Raw genomic sequence first — 23546 nt, 5'->3', positions numbered from 1 at the left:
GCTTCTCCATTCGGTAACCGGGGAATCGAATGTCATTTTTTTTTTTTAATTTTTTGCGCAACGTGGCGCGGCTCAACGTGGCGCGGCTCGCCGCAATTTTCTCTTGTACATTTGAAAAATTCGATAAATTAAATGTTTCATCAATCGAGGGAGGGAAAAAAAAAACTCATCGCGCGTCACATGGCGCGCGCTGATACGACGAGATTTTTAACAGATGTAGATAAAAATCCCGCGGTGCGGGCGCGCGTTGCACCGTCGAGGGCAAGCTGCGCGCTGGCGGCGCGCTGGCGGAAAAAATGCCCGATGCGCGCGTTGCACGCGCGCGCTCATTGACATGTTACGTACGGAAGCGGAACGGCGAGAGGGCACATGGAAGAGAGAAAGAGAGAGAAAGAGAGAGAGAGAGAGGTAAAGGTGAGCGATGGGTGGACGGGAGGATAAAGGGGGGTTTTCCCTTGCTCGGAAACCCACTGCGCGCACCATTGTGCACCATTCGTGACGTCCCGCAGGTATTTTCGTTTCCGACGTGAAACGACCGCGCGAGCGCGAGAGTGCCGTTATTTCTGGACCTAGAAGTTCAGCCGGCCCCTTTAGCCGCGCCCGCGTCTCAGGTCGAATTCGTCGCCGATCGCCGTCGCGCGGTAAGCGTGCTTAAAATCGCGCGCGTCGCCTCTAGCTCCAGCCCTCCGCTCCGCTCCGCTCCGCGCGAGCGAGTCCGGAGCCCGGAGCTCGGACTTCTTCCGTCTCTCGCGCGCGGCTCGACAGCCGGAGACGCGAAGCTAGTCTTGCGTAAAATCAGTGCTTCTCCGGAGGTAATTGGTTTCTGTCGAAAGTTTCTACCTCCGGATTTCCTCGCTCCCTACTTATTCGCCTCGGGGCAGGTATCGGTACGACGCGCAGTGATACTTAAGCAAACGTACATCCGCCAAAGCAGAGAATTCTGCGAGATGTCTTGAATCCGCTAGATTCTCACGTTCGATCATCGAAATCTAGAACGGAATGCGTTTGTAGTATTATACTTCCGGAGTCGCGCGGATCGACAAGTTCCTTGTACACTCGCATATTTCAGCTTGTACAACTCGGATGAAATTGCGTAAATGATTTGCGAGAGTGCACATATTTTTCGGATGTCTTCTATCGCGCCAGAACGCTTTAAAATGTAAGTAGAGATTTTTTTTTCTTTCACGAAAATGAATTATAAATCTTTTTTGATAAATTCGTAAAGCATGCTGAAAAGTGTATTAATTTTTCGTTGCATTCAGAATTCATTGTTGTTATTACAGATGATTGTTCAATGTAAATAAAAAAAAAATTTGATTTATACGAAAGATGTCTCATAACTCTTAATTAATATTTTGAAAAATGAAAGAGAATGAAATGTCGAATTAAAAATTCTTTTTCCAATTCTGACTCTGATAATAGTCTGAATAAAAAATTGGGATAGGAATTTTTTGTTCAAAATTTCATCCTCTTTCGCTCCCCGAAATATTAATTAAGAATTATGGAACGTCCTATATTATATTTATTTATAATACACTGAAAGAAAAATGATTTGAGGTAAAAAAAAATTTTACTTAACACAAAAAAAATATTTACTCGATAGGTTCTAATAGGTTATTTACTTGCAGTCAAGTTAAAAATTTCTGAATTGAAATATTTATGTAAATAAAACAAAGAAATTTTTTAAATCGAGTATCAATTTTTTCTTGTTGTAAAAAATATCTACTCTTAGATTATTTTTATGTTCAAAATCAGATTTTTTAATTAAAAAAAACGATTTAATTAAAAATAAGTTTAATAATATTATTAGCTTATTTGTAAAATCATTATTTAAATGTAAAAAGTATAAAAATACAATGTTACATACTTATTATACTTGTTTACTTAAAAGTAAATATTTTCACTTGATCAGGGTGATCAAATATTTGCATCAAAATATATATTTAAGAAAATGTATCTTTTCCATTTAAAAAAATTTTTTTCTCAGTGTATATATGTATATACTTATAATTTTTATATATTTAATCGTTTTCATTTCGTTCATGGTTTACTATTTGCACGACACAAAATATTATGAAGCACCACTGTGCGATATTTTTTTATAACATAATCGATGTCACGGAACAAGTTGGCACGACATTGCGAGATGCATTGAAAAAGTATCGTTGCAAATAACTGTAATCGATTGTCTTTCCTATTTTTATTTACTTCTTTTTCCGATAGGCAGTACCGCATAACGCGCGGCAGCCGGAAAGATTATTTCTGTAATAAGAAAACTCTGGGAGGAAACGCGGAGTTAGGAATAAAAGCAGCGACGGACAGAAATTATTTCTTGTATAAAATCGGGAAGATTAAAAAGTTTAATGAACTATCGGCAAAGGAATTTAGTCGAAAGCGAACACAATTTACGTTAATGATTGCGCTTTAATTAAATAGATCACCTTTGCCGAACGTTTATTTTACTTTAACTCTTTTTTTTATTTCGTTTTATTTTTGTTTAAATAGCGGGATGTTTTACAAAGCGCCGTTGTTTAAATTTCCCTTCTTGATTCTCGATAAAAGGAGGAAAGAGAGAAAAGACGTTAATGAAACGTTTTTTTCCGCCAGATATTAAAGAAGCTGTTTAGATTAGTTTTTCCATCTATCGATGTAACGGATTGAAATAACACGTTTAATTAATCGCGTGCGATGCATATCGCACCGGGTAGAGGAATATTACTGAACGTGTAGCGGTCTTTAAAACAAATCTATTCAATATTTTACATTTTTACTTCATATAATCATTTAATGGCAAAAATAAAAAGCAAATAAGAATAAATAATATAGACACAAATTTAACAAATTTTATTTTGTGTTGCTCATCAGCATTTTACAAAATCAGGTACATCCGATGTAAATTTTTCATCAACTTGTACAGCTGGTAATAACGTAATTATGCAATTTTATTTTGAATTGTTATATTTTTATAAAAGAACGCTTGATGCAGAATATTTTTCATTTATTTTATATACATATTTACAATTACTAAAAATTAAATCGGTATAAAGAATTCCATTTTATACAATAAGATAAATTAAAATATTTTTATAAACTCTATCAAGTTTTCTTTTGATGTATACTACCGCAAATTTTACTACACACAAAAAAATGAATTCTTAAAGAAATGCCTAAATGCTTTAATCTAAGAATATCTTATGTTTAGAATAGCGCCAAGAATAATCTTTGATTAAGAATAAACTATTGTTGAAACAAAGCGAAAAGATATTCTTAATTGAAAACAAATTTTACTTTATTTAAAGAATAGAATTGCGCCCGTTTAACATTTAAATATGCTTGTATTAGGATTATTTTTTTCTTTAATGCGGGCGAGTCTGTTGCGACGGATTCATTGCACATTTCACTCATGTTGTTTGTGGGTAGCAGAACCGCCCATGTGTGTACAGGCAACCGGCGTTTCTCTATCACTGTGACGAAGTCAGCAGTCTGTTAATTATGGACATGAGTTAGGTAGGACGAGCTGAACATTTTACTTATCTTTGAAAGTTTGAAGCACATTTTGGAGGCATGCTCTGTGAGTAGAATATTTCACTTACGAAGCTATCCTCACTTATTTCATAATTATTGATAGTCTTTTCGAAAATGGGTTTGGTTATTACTAGTAAAAATAATGTAGTTGAAAGAAATGAAAATTGCTGGGGTCGCGTTTCGTTTATTCCAGCAGTAAAACCAGTAGATGATCCCAAATAGCCCGAAACGTCATAAAGATTTTCAGGTTTGAAATTGCGGACATTACAACGTTACCGCAAGCTTGCAGTGACAATGCAGAAATAAATTTTTAACTTGGGTAAAAAGTTAATAAATTAAAATTCATGTGTTTAAAAATTAACTAGTTAAAGTTAAAAATTAAATCATTTAAAATTAACTAAATAAATAAAAACGTCGTCAATACGTCAATACAAAAATAAATTCAAGTCAGTTTTATTTCAGTGTTTTTACCTTTTCATATTATTGTTATTTATCAATTATTGAATATTTGATTGCCTTTTCGATAAATTATTAATAAAATAAATATTAGTTAGTAGCTCCTCATATATTTAATTACTTTAATTCAATATTTTTGAAGACAATACGGTTGGAGAGATCGCAGATCGCTTTATAGGCGACCAATTTTCTAAATCACACTTTTCGTAGCATGTACAGAAAAGTTTATTTATAACAAATTAATTTGTTATTGCTGAAAGGTTTGCGCGTCCATTTCATTCGTCCATTATTACACATTAAACCTTTCAGCAATAATAAATTGAGCTACAATTTCGAACTTTGATTTGCATTCAAAGCAGGGACGCATCGAATGCGAAATTTAATGAAAAATTGTTTAAGCGGTAGACATTTAGCAACTCTCCCCTATTTACGTAGTACCAGGACACTCCAATCAACGTCGATTTCTAGCAAACGATTAAATAAGATTGTAGCGTGCTAAGAATTTAAGCTGCTACGACGTTACCGCACGGCGTTGGAACGGCACTAAGCTTTATGCGCGGAGACCCGATTGCCCCGTTGTTAGTGATGAAGGGGTCGGTCTGGAAACTTCTTAGAGGAGGTACCTAACGCTCTCTACCTAAAGATCCTGTCCAAGTACATTAGCCCGGGGAATGGTCGCGTGGAGTGTAATTTACACCCGGGCGACTCACAATCGAGAAAGCGCTTCCCGCCGCGCCGCGCCGTTCGGCCCGGAATCACCGGGAATTAGCATTTGAGTCTCGCGTTTCAGTTGATTCAAGAATAATATCCTACGGGGAGTATTACGCGCGCACATTCGCGCAATTAAAAATTTATCGCCCGACGGGGCTGCGCGAAATAAAATATATCCGCGGCGCGAGGGAGAGGGAGGGGGGCGGGGGAGGGATGTCTGCGTTGGGAAAAATCACGCGACAATATCGATGAAAGCTTCGGGAAATTTCGAAGGGAAATTTCGACGTTACGTGCGACAGAATGTCGCGGATGTGGCGACATTTGCGGGATGTCACTCCGGTTTCACGACTGCCGCGGGGGATGCCGATGCCGCGCGAGAGATTTAATCGAGATCCCGATCCCGCGCGAGAGACTCGCGACGAGATGCTGCCGGAAGATTTCGCGTGACGTTTTTAATGCGGGCGATAGAATATGATCGGGTTACCGTCGTTTTTAGATCTGGCTCGCTCGCGTGGCGCGCGCAGCCGCAAAGTATCGGAGACGTAATCTGGATTGTGCTCCCGCGGGAGCCGATTCCCGCTATTGGATTCGTTGTCTCGCGGGACTTTTTTGTGCGCTATTTCACGAAAGCACTCGACCGTACGAGAGTGGTATCGAGACAGGCGGAAAAGGGGAAGGGGGAGTGGGTGGGGGAGAGAAGCTTTAATTGAGCGATTCGACCGCGTAATTTAGAGATTAAAAACATTGGCGCGTGTGCGCGCGCGAGCGCGGGGGATGTGTTGCACGCGAGCGAGCGAGCGAGCGAGCGGGTCGGCACGCTCGCGTGCATTAAAATCCCGGCGCTGTAATTCTTCAACGTCGAAATGAACCTCGGCGAATTAAACTGACGTAAATCGGTGCAACACGCTCGAGGAGAGGGGGAGTACGGGGAAGGGGGGTGCGGGGGTTGTACAATACGTCGGCACGAACCGACAAGCTGCATCTACGCTTCGCGTTTACTCGGCTATCCTGTTTTACACGCCAGTGTTACATGCAATGCACAGGTTACTTGTATTCATATCTCCTGACATTATTCGGTATTCTGTGGCAGTATTAATCTTAGATACGATTTATGCGATAATCGAATCTTGTAAATTGCGAAATACACAAGAATATAATGCACTTGCTTTTATTATGTAAAACAATGATTGTTAAATAGAATGTTGTTAAATCTCACAATGTTAATTTCAACTCTAGTATATACATCGTTGTTTATCTCTAGCTTGTAACTCGCCCGTTTATCATTTATTGATCTTTACTTATTCGTTTAATTTGCTTACGCATTGATCGAGCTTTGATATTAGTTTACTTGTATTTTGTAAATAGAACGCATATTAGTTTTAATTTCACACTATTTTTTTTCTATGCACTTAGTTGCGTATTTCGCGTATTTATATGATTCGGCTATTGTGTAAATAGTATGCAAGATTATTATTTTCATATATACACCGAGGAAAAAATTACTAAATTTTAATAAACATTTATTCGAATAATACTAATTCAATATTTACTAAATGTAAATATATATTTATTTAGTATAAAAACCACTAATTTAATTTAAATGTATTTTTATAGAATAAATATTATAAAAATTTTATTAGTAAAATTTTATTACTATTCGAATAAATGTATATTAAAATTTAAGACTTTTTAAATGTAAGAATATAATTTCTTGTTTATATATGAAATAATGCTTTTTTTACATAATTAAATTATTTTTAAAACATTTTGTTTCAATATTTAAGAATAATCTTAAACATTAAATTTCAGTAAAATAATTACCATATTTTTATTTTGATATCATAATAGTCACTGAAAGAACACACAATATGATTGTTTTGATAATAATATTATTGTAACATTATCGATAATGTAATTTTATCGAAATACCATCATTATTACATGCATACACACGATGATGATATTCTATCAATATTATAAATGCATCTAAACAACATAATATGTCATGAGTCATCTAAACAACATAATGATAATTATTTTGATAATAATAGTAAGTATTAAATTCTTATTCTCTTGGTTTGAAGACGTTATTATTTTCTATCTAATATTTTTTCCTCTCGACTCATGAAAATTATTATCAAATAATAAATATATTTTTGAATGAATATATTTATTATTTATACGAGAATATATTTTTCTTGATAAAAATATACAAAATGTTATGTAAATGAATTGTGTCTGTTTATATAATCTCACTTCAATATTCAACATTTCGATAATTTCGATCAAACGGAAATGGTTTTTTTTCTGTGCGAAAAATAATATATTAAAAAGTAGAAGAATTTTATTTCGTAAAGCCTTCAAAGACAAGAATTTAAGAATGAATTCTCGAATGGATCGATAATATTTTGACTTGCGCGATGATGACGTTATTTCGATAATACACGTATTACACTATTACTATTTGCCAAGTAACACGTACGCGACGTGCGATAAAAGCATGTCGTATATTTTAAAAATTTCACAACGGTTAATGCCAGTTGAAATATTTAAAGTCAATCCGGGAAGGCATACGCACGGGAGCGTAGTCCTTTGTATTCACTCTGTCAATTTAGCAGCTCGTCTATTCATATGACACATCTCGTTTTTGACACTTTCGGGAGTGACGTGAATTAACGAGTGGATAAATATACCTCAAATAATGAACGTGCCTCCCGTTTGGGCATCCTATCGCATCCTTTTTAAATCTCTCTCTCTCTCTCTCTCTCTCTCTCTCTCTCTCTCTCTCTCTCACACACACACAGTCACTACCAACATTCGCATGCGTGCTGCCCATATGTCCTTCGCCACGAACGGCAAATTCGCGCGTACTTTTTCAAGAGTTAATTGATAAAAAGCTTTCCCTCTATTACTCTGTTAAACAGAACTGACGGGGAAACACTTTATCTCTTTCATCATGCCCGTCATAATATCCGACGCGCGATATATCGGCCGTAGACCGATGTTAACAAGCATTATGCGTTTCTAAAAGGCGCAAGCGCAATTGTAAACTTGCTATTATGCATTGCCGATATCGGGTTACGATAATGAGGTATCGAATAATATCGGCGAGTCACAGCAGATCTGTGAAGTTTTAATGGCCAAAGTGGCCGGCGGCGGGCGGACGGGCTGCTGGCCCCATTGCGAAGCTGCGGCAACTCGCAGCGGCGACTATTATCGCCGTCCGCTGAAACCGGCGAGATTAGCACGGAAGATATGGTGGAAGATAAATTTTGCGAGGAACGCACACACGCGCGGCCGATTCGCCGGCCGTGCCGCGAGGACACCGTGAGAATACCAATGCGATTTGCGCTATTAAGAGGGCTCGATTTCACCCGGGTTATCGTGGGCGCGCGAGCGCGCTTCCGATCGATCGGTTAAGAATTTCGTTCGATAGCGCGGTCCCTCGCGGCCTCGCGGGCTCTGCAATAACGCTCGCGGCAGCGTACGCAATCCGTATCGACGGAAATCAAGATGCAAGGGCACGTGTGTGCACGGTGTGTACCGTGCGCAGATCAAAGCCTTCAATCGGACGCTTCTCAGGGACGAGGGGGTAACTTCGAAACGCGGCTCAAAGGCCACGTGAGCTTTTATTACTTCTGTCGATCGAACTCGAAACGACGCGCGATGCTCACCACCGTCGGGATCGCGCGCACACACACAGCGCACACACACGCGACACACACACACACACACACACACACACACACACACACACACACACACACATGCGTACACGCGGAGTGTCCCATTGGCGTATCCCGAGAGATTTGAACGTAAATAGTTTACGAGTTGCGCGACCGATCGAAGCGAAAGAGATTTCGGCCGGGGGACGAGACCTTATTTCGGTGGGCTCTAAACGAAAACTCGTACGTGCCTCGAGAAGCATAGTTAACAAGATATTTAATATCAAAACTCTAGACGAGAACTCGAGAAGAAATGCGGCGTTCAATTAAGTTGCATGCCTGAAACTTAAGTTCGCCCTTAAGAAAAATCCTCGGCCGCGTTTCTTTTAAAATAGTCAGCGTCCCGACGATATACCTTCGCCGACGGAAAAAGTCGACGGTTAAATTAACCAAAGAATTTGCCATTACGCGATGATGCGATAGGAGCGTCGAGCGGCTGCCGCGCGTTTTCTGCTTCTCTCCGATTATTTTAATGAAAAACTTTTTTTCCCCGAGGGAGATCTCATAGAATGTCGATCCTTCACTCTCTTTCGAGCGCCTTTCATTTCGCCGAGTTTTAAAAGCTATCAATTTCATATCTCGCTTCGTTTCGAAAAAAATCTCGCCCAATTTGTTATTACCTTTGAGGCAGAAGCTGTACACGGCTTCGGCATATGAAAAATCAAAACGTTATTGTCAATCTCGCCGTTGGATTTTTTAGAGCGGATGTTTTACCACGGCCGCCATTGATTTTCGCTTGCTTTTTTTTACAATACAATTTCCTCTCGCGTCAATCAGCGAATTATTTAGCTGCGTCGACAAAATTATCCTCGATAGGATTACCGACGGCAACGTTTGATTGTCCTTCCGCCTCTAATAAACGAAGGGCCATCTCGCTCGTCTAATAAGTGAGAGCTTCGCTTTAGAAATTGAAGATCTACATTCTACTATGATCGCGCTTACGATATATAACACAACTTGCGATCTCGATTTAGAGTTTCACGTTGAAGAATATAACGAGATGATTCGCAAAAATTTGGGTTTTTTTGAAAGATAAAGAGGTGATATTACATCTCGCACCGGTCCTAATCCTGTAATTAATTACATTTTTGCTCGTTGACCCAGTTAGTATCCGTTCATTGATCCGCCGTCGACGGGATCCGAGGGTGGTCCTCCCCTTTTTTTTTTCGATGTAAAGCACAGGGCAGCGCACACACACGAATGCTGAAGCCCTCTATATTGATTTAACAGAGTGTGCACGGTAGTGGTCGAGGCGATACGAGGGAAATTGCAGCAGCGCGCTTCTCGCTGTTTGCGAATTGCATCTGACGTTTGCCATAAACCAGTCGTAAAAAACACGCGTGAGACGCATAGGCTTAATAAACCCACGATCGACGGTAAACATCGATTGTAAAATTGAACGTGGGGATTTTTTCTGCTCTCTTTCATTCGAGCGCCCTTTTACGCGTATCAGACGAAAAACCGGGAGTCCATCGACAACGACTGCGGCACGTTGGATTCTGTATCTCTAATTCGTTGTCATAAGAAGCCGCCATAGAACGTATGTAACGCGTCTCTCAAAGTATTGCGGAAAAATTTTTTAATTTTACAGATTGTTTTGTTATTACGTTTGAGTGCCTATGTAAAATTCTATTTGTTGAAAGTAGTGCAACAGTTATACATTTCAAAAAACATATTCACTTTGCAATTGGTACGATTTAAAAATTTCATACTTTTTTTTTTATAAAAATACATATTGAGTTGACACAATAAGAATAAGTAAAAGGCTAATGAGAGTACCGCGCGGCTATTTTTGCGCAAAGCGAATTAGTCAGTTATAGACAAAAAATTTTCTTTATTCATTCCGATAATGTTCAAACGTTTCGACTGTCTTTGGAGTCGTCAACAGCGTGAGGCAAATTTCAAATAATCCGCGTAATAATACTTCTAATAATAGTAACAATTACCTAGCCATCGTCGATTAATTGTTATTATTATTAGAAGTATTATTAGAAGTACTCCCGTTAGCCTTTTACTTATTCTTGTTGGGTTAAATCTCGAGAGCCTTTTGCTTAAGTTGAATTAAATGACACAATGTTGTGACATAATTTTTTAAATCTGCTACAACTTGAGTTTAATTAAAAATATATCACTTGGGTTGGTGAAATATTAAGCTGAGTTCAAAAGTTTTGTGATTTATAAAAAATTGAATACGTGGCACAACGATTTTTTCTTAGCGATTTATTATTAGCGTTTAAGCATCTATGGGAAAATTTAAGTATAATTCTCTTATGGGTTTAAAAGCTTTTTGTTTGCTCTTGTTTCTGATATAAAGTCAGAAACGTTTTACTTATTATATTTACAATTTTGATGAGAAAGTAGCATTACGACTTACATCAAATTTTTTACGTATATTTAATAAAACTAATAAATTGCCAAGGCTCATTTGAATCGATTTACTCGTTTGAAGGTTTATTTACCTAAAACTTCAGTAAAATTTTATTTCTTTCGCTACATAAATTTGCTACATTAAAAACTAAATTTTCCGTTTTTTTTTTCTTCTTTACAGCCGATTTTAAGACAAAATTTGAGCATCTATTAGAAAAATTTTTTATCATTAATTAAGAAAAAAAAAGAATAAACGTAAGAAGCCTTCAGTTTTCCAGTAAAGCTTTCAAATGGTATTGTAAAACCAAAACATCCTTAAATGCGCGATTTTTTGAGATTGATTGACATATCGGGAAAATTTAAGGGCCATTTCGAACAGAGGAATAAATATTATATGGCAGATATCGATACGCGTACGTGCACGTGCAGTGAAGGATTACAGGGTGGAGGAAAAGTAAATGCAACCGAAATGCCGAACGTGATACAAAAATACGGAATCGGCTACAAAAGGATTATTAGTCGATCTAATTTGCAGCCACGCGGCCCGTCGATTGCGCCATTAAAATTAATTAAGCTCTGTTATGGAAGGAAAGATATGCATCGATTAAATGGGCTTTACCTATATAGATACCGGCTACAATACGGCCGTTTGTTTTGCTCGGCAGAATATAGTGCTGTACGATAACCTATTCGCCACATGTGGCGAGTGGCGAACGATATTGGACACTGCTGCAATAAAGAGTTAGTTCTCGATACTTTTATTTATTAAGGGAAAAAATTTGAATTTTTCACAACTCGTCCATAACTGTCCGGGAGAAGAATCCTTTGCGAAACCCTCCCGTTAAACCTGATTTAAAATTTGCATTCGCTAACCTGCACGTCGATCGGCGAAACGCCCCTTGGAAACAGGTATGACTCGCGCGAGCGAGAAAACGTTGCTCGTCGTCTCTCGCATTGTGTTAATTTATCATTGTACATATATATTTTAATTTATTGTTGCATATTAATAATTATCATCGAATTTTCCAACCCATTCATTCTCACTTCATTCGTATTAATTATATTTGCATCTCCGCGCGAGTGAGTAACGTTTATTTACTTTCGAAAATTACACTTATTACAGAGAATTTATTACAAAAAATACAATGAATCAATGAAAGACGTGATAAATGATCTTTGGAAAAAAAAAATAGCAAACGATTCATAATTATAACTCAAAATGATGAATAAACTTCACGACCGGCTGGTACTCCAATATGCGCAGGATTTAATAATGTGCTAACTACGCGTACATAAATGATATGTTTGTACACCGCGCGAGTTAAATATCGACGTCCAATAACGAATATGTATTAAATTTCCATTTTGTTCGCGCTGGAGCACATTCGTTCGGAGCCAATTTGGGCGTCCGTCAACTGCAAGTGGCGGCGGCGGCGCCTGCCTGCCGCTGCGGAACGACGTTATTCTTCTCGGTCGAGGATACGTTAACGGCCCTCGATTCAATTGAGATCCGCGGGTAGGCATTTGTCGGGACGAGCGAGCAAATTAATTAGCTCCTGGCGTAACGGCGATCTCGCCAATCGGAGCCACGCGTCGTGAATAAACATGCCCCGACGCCTTCCTGACCGACCCACCGCGCCGATCGACCGACCAACCGACCGACCAAACCCACTTTCCGTAACATTGCGCAGACCTGTTGCTGTATATCGCGTAATGCATCGTGCAGCATGCACCGCGCCGATAACGCGGTCTATTTTGGCGTGCGTCTTGAGCCACGAGAGCCCCGTAAAACGCCGACGAACGGCTGCGTTGTGTCATATAGTAGAAGTCGCCACTTGCGAAATCGTAGATCGTCGGACTTTTCAAAGAGAGAGAGAGAGAGAGAGAGAGAGCTGAAGACTGGCTTAAGGAGACAATAATTGGATCCCATTAAGATGTAAATGAAATTTCCATTTCTCTCCGTCGCGTAACTCGCTCGAATCGGAGACTCCGTCTCTCCCTTTTTCCCTTATTTTTTCCCCCTTTCCCTCGCGCGTTGAGATAAAGCATTTTACTTTTCGCAAAACGTATGTCCCGCCTCGGTCCTTCTCCCGACTCTCAGCCTCGTCGCGAGAATCTCCCGACGAGAAAATTTAGCAGATTTTAACGTGAAACGTAATTACTTATGCAACGAAGCTTGATATATGTATGTTCGCTGTCGTAAGTCCGGCCGACGTTCTTTCTCGCGGAGCGGAGGGTTTTTTTTATTCGCTTCTTTGTCGCAGCAAGATAAAAAAAAGTCTCTGACGTAGCTAAAAATTATCAAGAACTCACGATGTCCCCTTTAGCCCCCGGTGAAAATAATTAAAAATAAAAGTTCCGCGCGTAGAGGACGAGAAGCAGTTACATGCTCTCCTTGAATTTTAATGAGGGATTCTTTCACCGAATGACACCAATATTTTCTTAACAAAGATCTCTAATGACCATTAGTCTACAATGGCTGCTGGTTCACGACGTACAATGAGGAAAGACACGTTCGAGAAAGAAAATGTTCAAAGATCGCTTTGTACGAAAATTATCTGAAAAAATTGCGTAAATATTATTAAATAGCCACCATTCTTTTCAACGTAGTGAATTATCAGCGAAGATATTCTTCGTCGCGCGCTCTTTTGCGTTTTCTTCCTTAACAAAGCGGAGATTCTTTTTGCGGAGATAGCAGAGGGGAACGCTCGTCTTTCCGTCTGCGCGACTTTCTTGCGAAGTGGGATATGTGCTGCTCGGCATGTGTTTTACAAACGTCCAAAATTCGACGCATATGTTGCGATGCTCCGATGATGATGCACTCGACCTCTCTCACGCGAACATTAGCAGCGACGGACGGTGTGGTCGATATTCGACCGATAAGCTCTGACGGTCGGTTGAAACTCACCACGCGCGCACCACTCTCTACCTCTGCAGTTCATCAGATCTTGGCACAATAAACAGCGCGTCGTCTTCTTTCAAAACTTGCAAACTGCACGGGCCATGAATCACGGGCGTCTTGTAAACGGAAGCCATACCGTTTCCCGTTCGGTGTGTTGCCGTACGCACCGGAAATAAGCTCCCCGGCACACAGTGTCAGCGAGCGGTATAGTGTTTCATTGTCGATACCATCGACTTCCGAGTCTCGTGGCATCGGCAAAGCTGCAAGCGAGTTTCGCGGAAAATTTATCCCCCGATTATTCGACTCACGCGCGAATAGCTCACTTCTTCCAAAAGTTGGAATAAAATTTCCGCCCGAGGAGACTTATTCCGGCAGGCGCAATAAATGAATGATAAATGGATAAAAATAGCCGGGAGTTATATAAGAAAAGCCGAATGATTAAAATAACTGAGAGAAATGGATATACATCGCGAGAGCGATAATATAGCGATAATGAGATTTATTTCTGCGCGCATCAATTTTTAATGAGAGCGAATAGATTTTACAATAATTAAGCGTATCTTTGTATCTTATATTGTTACTTTTAATAGCATCCACCAATGAATTTCATTATCAAAATTCTGGAAGATTTAAGGAAATTTTAAGTGAACGCGTTATTGCCAGATCTTTTAGATAAAAAAAAGTTAATTAACCTTTTTTTTAGTCTTCTGAAAAAAACTAATTTCACGCTGAATTTTTACAAGTTTTATAAAAATTATTGCTTCAATTATGGCATCCTGTTTCACGAATTGTTAAAATGAATACGAATTGTTTTAAAATGAATTCGAATTTAATTTTTTTTTTAATCGGAAAAAAGTTTCAAAAAAAAATCGTTAGTCAATTTCCGCGTAACGATATATTCCAGATATTTTTCGCGATATTACATTCGACTCAGTCATTTGGACTCTTGTCCGTGCTTTAACGAGCTATATTTCTATTGCAAAATGCAGTTTTAAATTGTGTTTGTCCTCGCTGCTGATTGAAATGAAAGCGCCCGGCTCGTCACACCGCCAGTGTGAAATGCATCATTGTTGCGAATATATTATTCACGGATCATCAAAAGTGGACACAAAATAGTAAATTAATACCGAGTCGTATTTAGTCAATACACTGGTAAATAACGGCTTCATTACACATCAATCCGTAAATGGTACACATTCCGTGTTTTCAACTTTCAGAGCTGGTATAAAGGTTATTACTGAATGATCAAGGAAAAAGCTTTCGAACGCTTTCAAGCGCTTTCTCGTGATATAGTATCAATATTTTTATCAAGATCTTACTCGAGAAGAAGGTATCTGCAAACAGGAATATTCGATGAGGGAAAGAGAGTACTTGAAAATGTCTCTTTGTATTTTCTCGGTAAAAAAACACTGTGTAAAAATGGGTTATTTTTTATATAATGAGTATTTTAATATCTTATATATTAGGTGTATACCTTGCAACATAAATATTGTATTAAAATTATTCTTAATATATTTTTTAATGATTATGTATCCTTAGGTGTAGCATCTTTGGAGCATATTCGTGAAAATCAAAAAGATTAAATAACATTAATTCTCGTTTATGTCAATTTTATTTGACAAAAATTTATTGATTTATATACGTCGAATATTTATTTCGTTTAATTAACGAAACTTGTGCGAACGCTCAATTAAGCAGGAAATATTCCATAAAATTATCCGATTAATTTCAGAACTAATAGACTAATAATTCTCTTCACGCTTATAAAACGAAAAGGAGAGAACGAACAGGAAAGGGAAAGGGTGATATCACAGAGTACTCAAAGGAGTAAGTTTGATTATCAAGATGTTGTATTGGAAGATAGATCGAGCGGAAGTTGCACAGTAAAAGAGAGAAAGAGAGAGGGAGAAGGAAGAGATTGCCCCGTTTCAATTTGTATTAATAACGTTTTCAAATGCAGGCAAATGAGCGTGAGATGTACGGAAGTCGGTAAAGCTTTCGTCGTCGTTGTCGTCGTCGTCGTCATCATCGTCGTCCTTTACCAACGGCGAACTGCAACGTGCAGGCGCATCACCTTCCTTTCTCCAGTTCCTTCGTGCATCCCACGCAATGCTATTAAGCTTTCGGCTTCGGCGAAGAGAGCACTTTCGTCTTAGCTAACTGCAATTTAATTTTAATTATGGTTGAGAGAAGCCGAGTTTCCCGCTATAATATCCAGCCCCGGGGTAGCAGGCGGAGCGCCATGAAATTTTTATCTCATCGAAATGCGCAATAAATCCCGCGATAAAAATCCGCAACGGCCGCTTCTCCGCGGAACGAAGCGCTTAGCGATGGAAGAGCAGCGAAATATGCTTGACGTGCACGAAGTGTCGCGCGCGGTATAATAAACAATAAAAAAAAAAAAGAAGTTTCTCGCAAGATACGGACCGCAAAATCTCAAAATATTTTAATAATAACAGCAGCGCAGGCAAATAATAATATAATAAAAGCTTATTCAGATGCGCGAGCGCGCGTTTAACTTTTTTCTTAGGCACGCCTGCAAAGAATGCAATTACGATAAGTGTATGAAATCGTCCTCCGTGAAGCATAATTAAATTTTAGCGTCGGCACCCGAGAGTCTTCGTAAAAATGCTAAAGTTACAAGTTACGTGTCTCGTCTGCGTTGCGTCTCGCGCGAACGATTAATTACCTATCCGATATCCCCCTCCCCTCAACTTCCCGAATTCACGTTGTACGACTCCCCCATGTATTACATTGACACCTGCTGTACGGGAAATTTGATCGGGACAAACGGGCCATCGATCGCGCGCGGTAACGAACTGCGGGACGTTTTCGGCAGCCGTTCCGCTCGCACGAAACGCCCGCAAGTTTTATGCTTTTACATCAACGGGAAAGCTGCGGAGAGAGCTTTCCGCTTCCCTCCCCCTTCCCGTAATAGAGGAGAGAAGGGCCTCGTTAACTTTCTATTTAACCCTTCTCGCCTCCCTTCCCCTTCGTAATTTCACTTCGCCTCGCCGTCAAAGTCCGAAAATTTACGTGGCCGAAATTTTCTCTCTCTCCACCGTGCGCGAAGTTGCAATCGCCACCTGGAAATTACTTCGTCGACGGTAAACGGACCCGGATGGTCGACCTAGCTATTTCGACTGACAACTTAACCGGCTGTATAAGAGGTCAGCTCTCGGCCACTGCATCTCGTCGTCCGGGCGAGAACGCACGACGACGACGTCGGACGCATGTCGTGTAACATAGGTGCACACCGAAAGCAGCTTGCCCGCGTTTGTCAGATAGATCTCGACAGAGAACGATGCTTATCGGAATTATGATATACCGTTTTCCGATGGAAAGCGCCCAACACAAACAGACGCGATAACGTTTCGATAGCTGAGACTATTACGATTTCAAAACGATATCTTTCTTTCTCTCTTTCTCCCCTTGCCCCTCTCTTTCCTCTTTCATTTCGAAGGGTACTTAATTAAGCTACGGAAATATCGGAGTTGCACGTAAATGGACGTTACGGGGAGATAGGTACGGGCGATTGGAAAAGTTTCCACAATTTTTTCAAAGCTATCTTCGCGGGCTGCTAATCAACTTCTTTTAACGGCTTTAAGCCGACCATCGCCTTGCAGAAACGAATTAAGATGGTGGAATTAAGATGATGTATCTATTAAACGAGATCGGTGGGGCAGGGGGAGGGAAAAAAATGTTTCTAAATCGACGATACAATTTAGCGTAATATATTTGCGATGGAATTCGATGAACGTGTCGCAAGTGACACGACGGCGGGCGGCGGTGTCGCTCGCGCTGCCAAGGGCAATAATCCCGGGATGTTCGGGTGCTCCGTGCGTTGGAGAAGCGATTATCCGATCGAAGATTCGATTTGGGCAAAGTTCAAGCGTACGTTTTCGTTGGATCTGTTACAGACATGAGCATCCTTCTCTTTAACGGCTTCCTGCTACTGGGTTTCGTCGTAGCCACGGTGCCGAATGTTCTGGTGCTGGGCTCGCCGAACCCCATGCAAACCTTCGACCCGGACTCACCGAAGAAATGCACCTACAGTAGGACCTACTCGATGTTCACGGCGACCTGTAAGCAAATGGAGCTGCACGATATCCCGACGAATCTGCAAACGGACATACAGGTAAAGTTATCGATAAACTATTATTATATCGATTCAATGTAATGTGTACAGTTGCATCTTTGTCGATCCGAGGATCGAAGCGCGGATATTTTGCCTTCCACATCGAGCACTCTCTTTTTTACTATCTGCCACGATTCCTGTATAATACAAAGTGCTAGTAAAAGAGTTAACGATAAGCTCGTTTAAAAATTATAGCAATAAAGTTTATTTCTCTCTGTTAACTCTCTCTCTCCCTCTCCCGCTTCTCTTTTTATTTAGATTTATATTACGCGAAAGAAGCAAAAGGCTGAATATTAAGAATTTAAAATGAAAAATGTTTCCCGGCTTCTCTTGTACAGGCGTTATATTTTGATTACCTTAATTAACTCTTATTATACATCTCAATTTTTATCGTCGTCGGAACCGCATGTAAAATGGAAACGGGAAAGTATGCAAGGGGAGACTTGCCGAAATCACACCACTTTTTACATAGCTTTTATAATAACTCGGAAATTATGAAGAATAATTTGAAGTTCTTTGTTTTACAAGCGCAATATTTTCCCTTGCTAGGGGAAAATTTTTTTTTTTTCATCATTTTTTACATTGTTGTGATTTTTTTTAATAAGAAATTTTGATAAGTCTGCAAAAGATGCGATTTAGGAAATGGATTTCCATAAATTGCCAAAATCAATAAATAATGAATAAGTTGCCTGATGATTTTCTAACTTGAATAAAGTATCACGACAGTCCTACATAGCTTTTCAAATAATCTTATAGAAACTGCACAAGAGTGATTGAATTTTTAGATGAGGTGATGCGATTTCGGCTAACCTTCCCCCAACCGGTTTTTCGGACATTGTGTATAGACAACCACCCCCTTGTGCTCTCTTGTTTATTTCACGTTCCGTCAAAGAGGGAGGGGGGAGGGCAAATCTGGCAGCCTCAGTTTACAAAGGATGCACAAGACTGACTTGCGAGACGGATTGATGTCCCAGCGGGTTAACGCGTGCGCTGTCTTGTAACGCGCACTTCATAATAGCATTACAGGAGTTTCGCTTTATCAACGTCGACGATAAAATGTATATACTTGTTGATACCTTCTCTCAAGCGCCTTTGTTGATCACTATTTTACTTTTTAACGATACTTCTTTTGCGGTAATAGATTGCGCGCTTTATGACCTCATGTAATATTAAAGCGCGATGATGAATCTATCTCCGGACCCTTTAATTCATTCATTGTTAGCGACATTATATACGAATAATTAATCACTTTCCCGACGGGGTATTTCTATGGTATCAACGTTATAACCCTTTGTAAGTAGGACCTACATAGCGAGATATTTCCGCATACATCTTTCTGGAGCTTAAATCTTTCCACCGTTTCACGGAATGCTCCCTCCATGCCACGTCCGCTATTTTTCTTTTTCTTTCCTCAACTGTTCGTCCGATACGACCGCATCCTCGCAAATCCCCGTACGTCTGCAACTACACTTTCGTACTTTGGTAAACTTGCGTCCCGATGAATCCCAGGCAAAACTCCAGACATGCTAAATCCGGAGATTGGGTTGTCCAGGGTCACGAGGATGGATGTGTTCCGCAATACACTTGAGAAATTTTAGTCATGGAGAGATATTACTGATGCTCCCAACATTTGATCTTGCACATTGGATGTCCTTCGATGGGAAACCGAGAGAAACGGAATTTTGTTGCAAATTTTTTCTTTTTCTTTTTTTTTCATTCACTTTGTAATCGAGTTTTCTTCAAAAAATATTTTGCGCCAATAATTTTTCGCAAATAAAAACTTGAGTTGATAATGTTATTACTATACATTGTAAATTTGAGTAGAAAGAGACAACAAAATCTTAGTTTTCGTTTAGTTTCAAACAAGTCATTGTCTCAATAAAATTCTTCTCCTACGATCATCATTTCGCATCAAATTCTTATTAAGAAGAAAATTAATTGTGCGTTAAAAAATGTATTAATAAATTTGAGTTTATGTTATGTGCATGTGTATCGTGTGTATCGTCAGTATATGATCGCACTCGTGAAAATTCTGTGAATCTGTGCAACCAGCATATTTGAATTGACGCGCATAAAGAGCTGTTTATACATTCAATCTACAAAGCTGACTTGTGCGCGGAATTTAACAGACGCGTTCGCAGAAATATCAGACATACTAATTTTGAAGTTAGATCTGTGCGATGGAAACCAACGTCAACAGAACACGAAGTCCTTTTATATCTCGACATGTTTTCGGATGTATTTCAATCTCAACGAGATAGGAACGAGATAGATTTAATTCTCGAGCTATTGTTTGTCTCGTAAGCGGTTTAAATTCAACAATTCTTTTAATTAAGCATCAAGAATGCAAATAAGCAGCTCGTTTTCCAACTGACTTCAATTTTATCTCATTTTAACAGAATTTTTTTAATAGGATTTTTTAAATCTAATATTTATAATTATATGAACAAATAATCAAATTAATCATTTGTATCTAATTAATGATACTGCGAGACTTAAACTTGTAAATTTTGGAGATCAGGTCGACCGATTGCTGTAACGAGCAAAAAATTTACGTGAGAGGTTTATTAAATTAATATAAATAAAAAGCATTAAAATATTCACATATTTCGTCCTTGCATTTGCATATCAAGAGGTCGCGTCAAAGAAACCATTATCCGTCGTCCTAATATCTCGCGTCCTTGCATTATTGAGTTAGCTACGCCATTAATTCTTCTCGCCGGCCTTCTAATCTGACAAGTGCATCTTTACGGAAACAAAGATCTTATTGATAAATCCCGACCTCTTTCCGTTCAGCGAAATTACCATTTTTCATCCCGAAATGTTTTTACCAACAGAAATCTGATAAATAACGTGAATGGTGCGCGTTAATCTTCATTTGTGTATGTGTGTGTGTTTATGAATAACATTCTATTCACCTTTAGAAATAAGATATCAAGATGGTATTTTTGTTTATTAATTTTATGCATATGCATAATAAATTTGTTGTGTACTCGTAATAAATTATAATTTAATGTTTACCGATTAACTCCGATATTACCCGATATCGACGTTACACAAGATTTTAACATTTTCCAATCCAATTTCATCGAACGATGTTACACGTTCATTACTTCTGTTTACACGGAGAATAATCTTTCTATAAACATTCTCGTCATCATTTTCGATCTTTTTTTATGTGCGTACGTATCTTCTCTAAACACATTTTCGTTATAGGTGCTGATTGCTACTGGGAATCGATTCAGGGAGGTGACGAACACCAGTCTGGCACGTTACGGAAGTTTAAGCTTCATCTATCTGAATGACAATTTCATTCAGACTATTGAAGAAGGAGCCTTCGCCAAACAACCGTACTTGGAGGTACTGGACCTTAAAGAGAATGGTTGCGACACTCTGCCGAAAAGCTTGTTTCAGCTGCCGGTACTCCGCACGCTCTACCTCGATCACAACAAGCTCACCGACTCGGTGTTCAAAGTGGAGGTCACTTCGCCCATACAGTTGCTTCAGTTGGCCAAAAACAAGCTTACTAAGATCCCACACATCGGCCCCCAACCGAACCTTCTCAATCTCAACATGTCCGAGAATAATATCAACTCGATTAATACCGAGGACTTGGCGCCGTTTTGCTCGTTGAAGTTCCTCGATCTATCCCGAAACACGATCAAGTTCAATAGCTGGGACTGCGAATGTCAGGCGGTGAATGCCTGGGTGAAATTGCGTCAGATCAAGATGAATCCTGATTTCTTCAATTGCACCAGATCACCGATTTTAGGCGAGGACTGCGCCAACGTGCAATTCAACAATCGGACGTACGAACTGTACAACGAGTGTACGAGCATCATACAGGAGAAGGCAGAGGTCGAGAAGGCCCGTTCGGCCTGGATACTGGTCGTCTCGTGCGTATCGGTGTTCATCTTTGTCATCTTCGTGGTACTGTTTTGCGTGCACAAGCGGAATCGCAGGCGACGCAGGAAGCAGAAGGAACAACAGCAGCTCGCGGTGAACAACGCCAACACTGAGCTGCTGAACAGCAATCTGACGACTGGTAATTCGTGAAATAATGGCCAAAAATGTACAACAATAGAAGCTGCGGAGGATCTTGTGTCAATGCCGAGAGTAAAGCTTTATACAAACTGCAAGGGGACGAGAAAAAGTTAAGAAGTTATCAACTTTGAAAAGAAATTAACAATGTTCAAAGTATCTGAGAGATATCTGTTGGTGTTTATCGAGAGTTTAATCGACGGATTCAGAGAGAGAGAGAGAGAGAATTATAATTGGATATATATCGACAGATACGTGCCTAACAGTTTGTATCTGATCATTAATACATATTCACACATTTGCATGTTCCATAAATGAGATTTACAGCTCGAATGCTGCTGGCGCGACTGCCATTTTCAAAGATATTACAAGTTTACAGAAGAAGAAGTGAGACATATTTAGTCTCTTAAAACACGAACAATATAGTAATATACCGTTAAAGCGTTATACCATCCAAAGTATCAAGGAAAATGAATACTTAGATTACTTAAGACTCCGAAAAGAAGCACAGCCATCGAAAGTAATGGAGAAGATAAATTTTCGCGAAGACTATACTTAACACAAGATATAAACGCGTTAACTTATAAAATGTGTAAATGTTCTATATTGTGTTCACGTATATACAATGGTTACGATATATATATATAAATATATATATAAGATTTCTGTGAATGTGATGGATTTTCAAAGACTCTGCGTGTTTTGAACGGATTATTATATCATCTCGCTACTCTTTGCGATAGGAACTACCGATTTTGATTTTAGAACGAATCTCGGAAGCCAATCGCACTCATTATCGTGCTTTTGTCTATGTAATAGCAATGTGAGGAATATTTATTGCACGAAATTTATGGTACTTAAAGAAGAGTTTTTTCAGAGGCTATACGACGTCGAAGTGGATTTCTTTTATCCAAGTGTTAATGTTGATTTTATTTTTTGTCGGAACTCTGTCTCTTCTCACACTTATCTTACCATATTTTGTATGGAGGCATTTTTACTTACCTTATGCAAGCTAAGAATAAGATTTTTTTATGTGTACTTATTTATAAAATATTAGTAGTAGAGTAGTGACAAAATTTACAATTTTATTTTTTTGAAACCTTAGTATTTTCCTTCTCTTTCCGTTTTAACATTTCCATTATGTGAATATATATATATATATATAAGTACATGACTGTAAATTGTTGTATACAATTTAAAGCATAAAGTTAAGTTATGTATAAATATAAAACGATACGAAGAGTCGTAATCCATTTTCAGAATATAAAAGATAGATTATGGATGCGAAATGTCGCCCAGCTTAGTTCCTAATATTTATTTCATACGGGTGCAGAGAATCATTTTTGATTTCATCATAATATCGTAAGGCGAATAGAATAACCATACCATCGAAATAATAACGTAACTCTCACACGTTATACGCGTGACATGCGCATTACGATACGTCAAAGAACAACTTTTATACTAATTTCCACGTTACCTTTTTAATATTTAATATATACGAAGAACCTTTGTATATGTACTGTATGTACAGAGATATTAATAAAACTCTAATAAATTATCTTCGAGAAAATGATCTTTCAGCTCCTGTCTGATCTAAGCTTTTTCTCAAGATACCATTCGGTACATTTTAAGATCTCTAACTCAAAAACTAAAAAAATGGTATAAGAATCAATTTGGA

The 23546-nt window shown here is 38.9% G+C and overlaps 1 protein-coding gene across 4 annotated transcripts in view; it reads left to right on the top strand.

Annotated features, from left to right (window-relative positions):
* The window catches only part of LOC105195064 (leucine-rich repeat transmembrane protein FLRT3), a 102738-nt gene extending 79312 nt beyond the window's left edge, over window positions 1–23426 (top strand). For all 4 annotated transcript variants that reach the window (XM_026130303.2, XM_026130304.2, XM_026130305.2 and 1 more), the window contains 2 exons: window positions 17607–17824; window positions 21041–23426. In XM_026130303.2, the coding sequence (XP_025986088.2) occupies window positions 17607–17824; window positions 21041–21880 (1058 nt within the window). In that variant the 3' untranslated portion in view covers window positions 21881–23426. The remainder of the gene's footprint in view (window positions 1–17606; window positions 17825–21040) is intronic.
* Window positions 23427–23546: the final 120 nt, after the last annotated feature.

This window comes from Solenopsis invicta, chromosome 7 (genome assembly GCF_016802725.1).
Source record: "Solenopsis invicta isolate M01_SB chromosome 7, UNIL_Sinv_3.0, whole genome shotgun sequence".
NCBI classification, from domain to species: domain Eukaryota; kingdom Metazoa; phylum Arthropoda; class Insecta; order Hymenoptera; family Formicidae; genus Solenopsis; species Solenopsis invicta.
The sequence above is the reverse complement of the archived record's forward strand: the minus strand, read 5'-3'. Positions and strand labels throughout refer to the sequence as shown.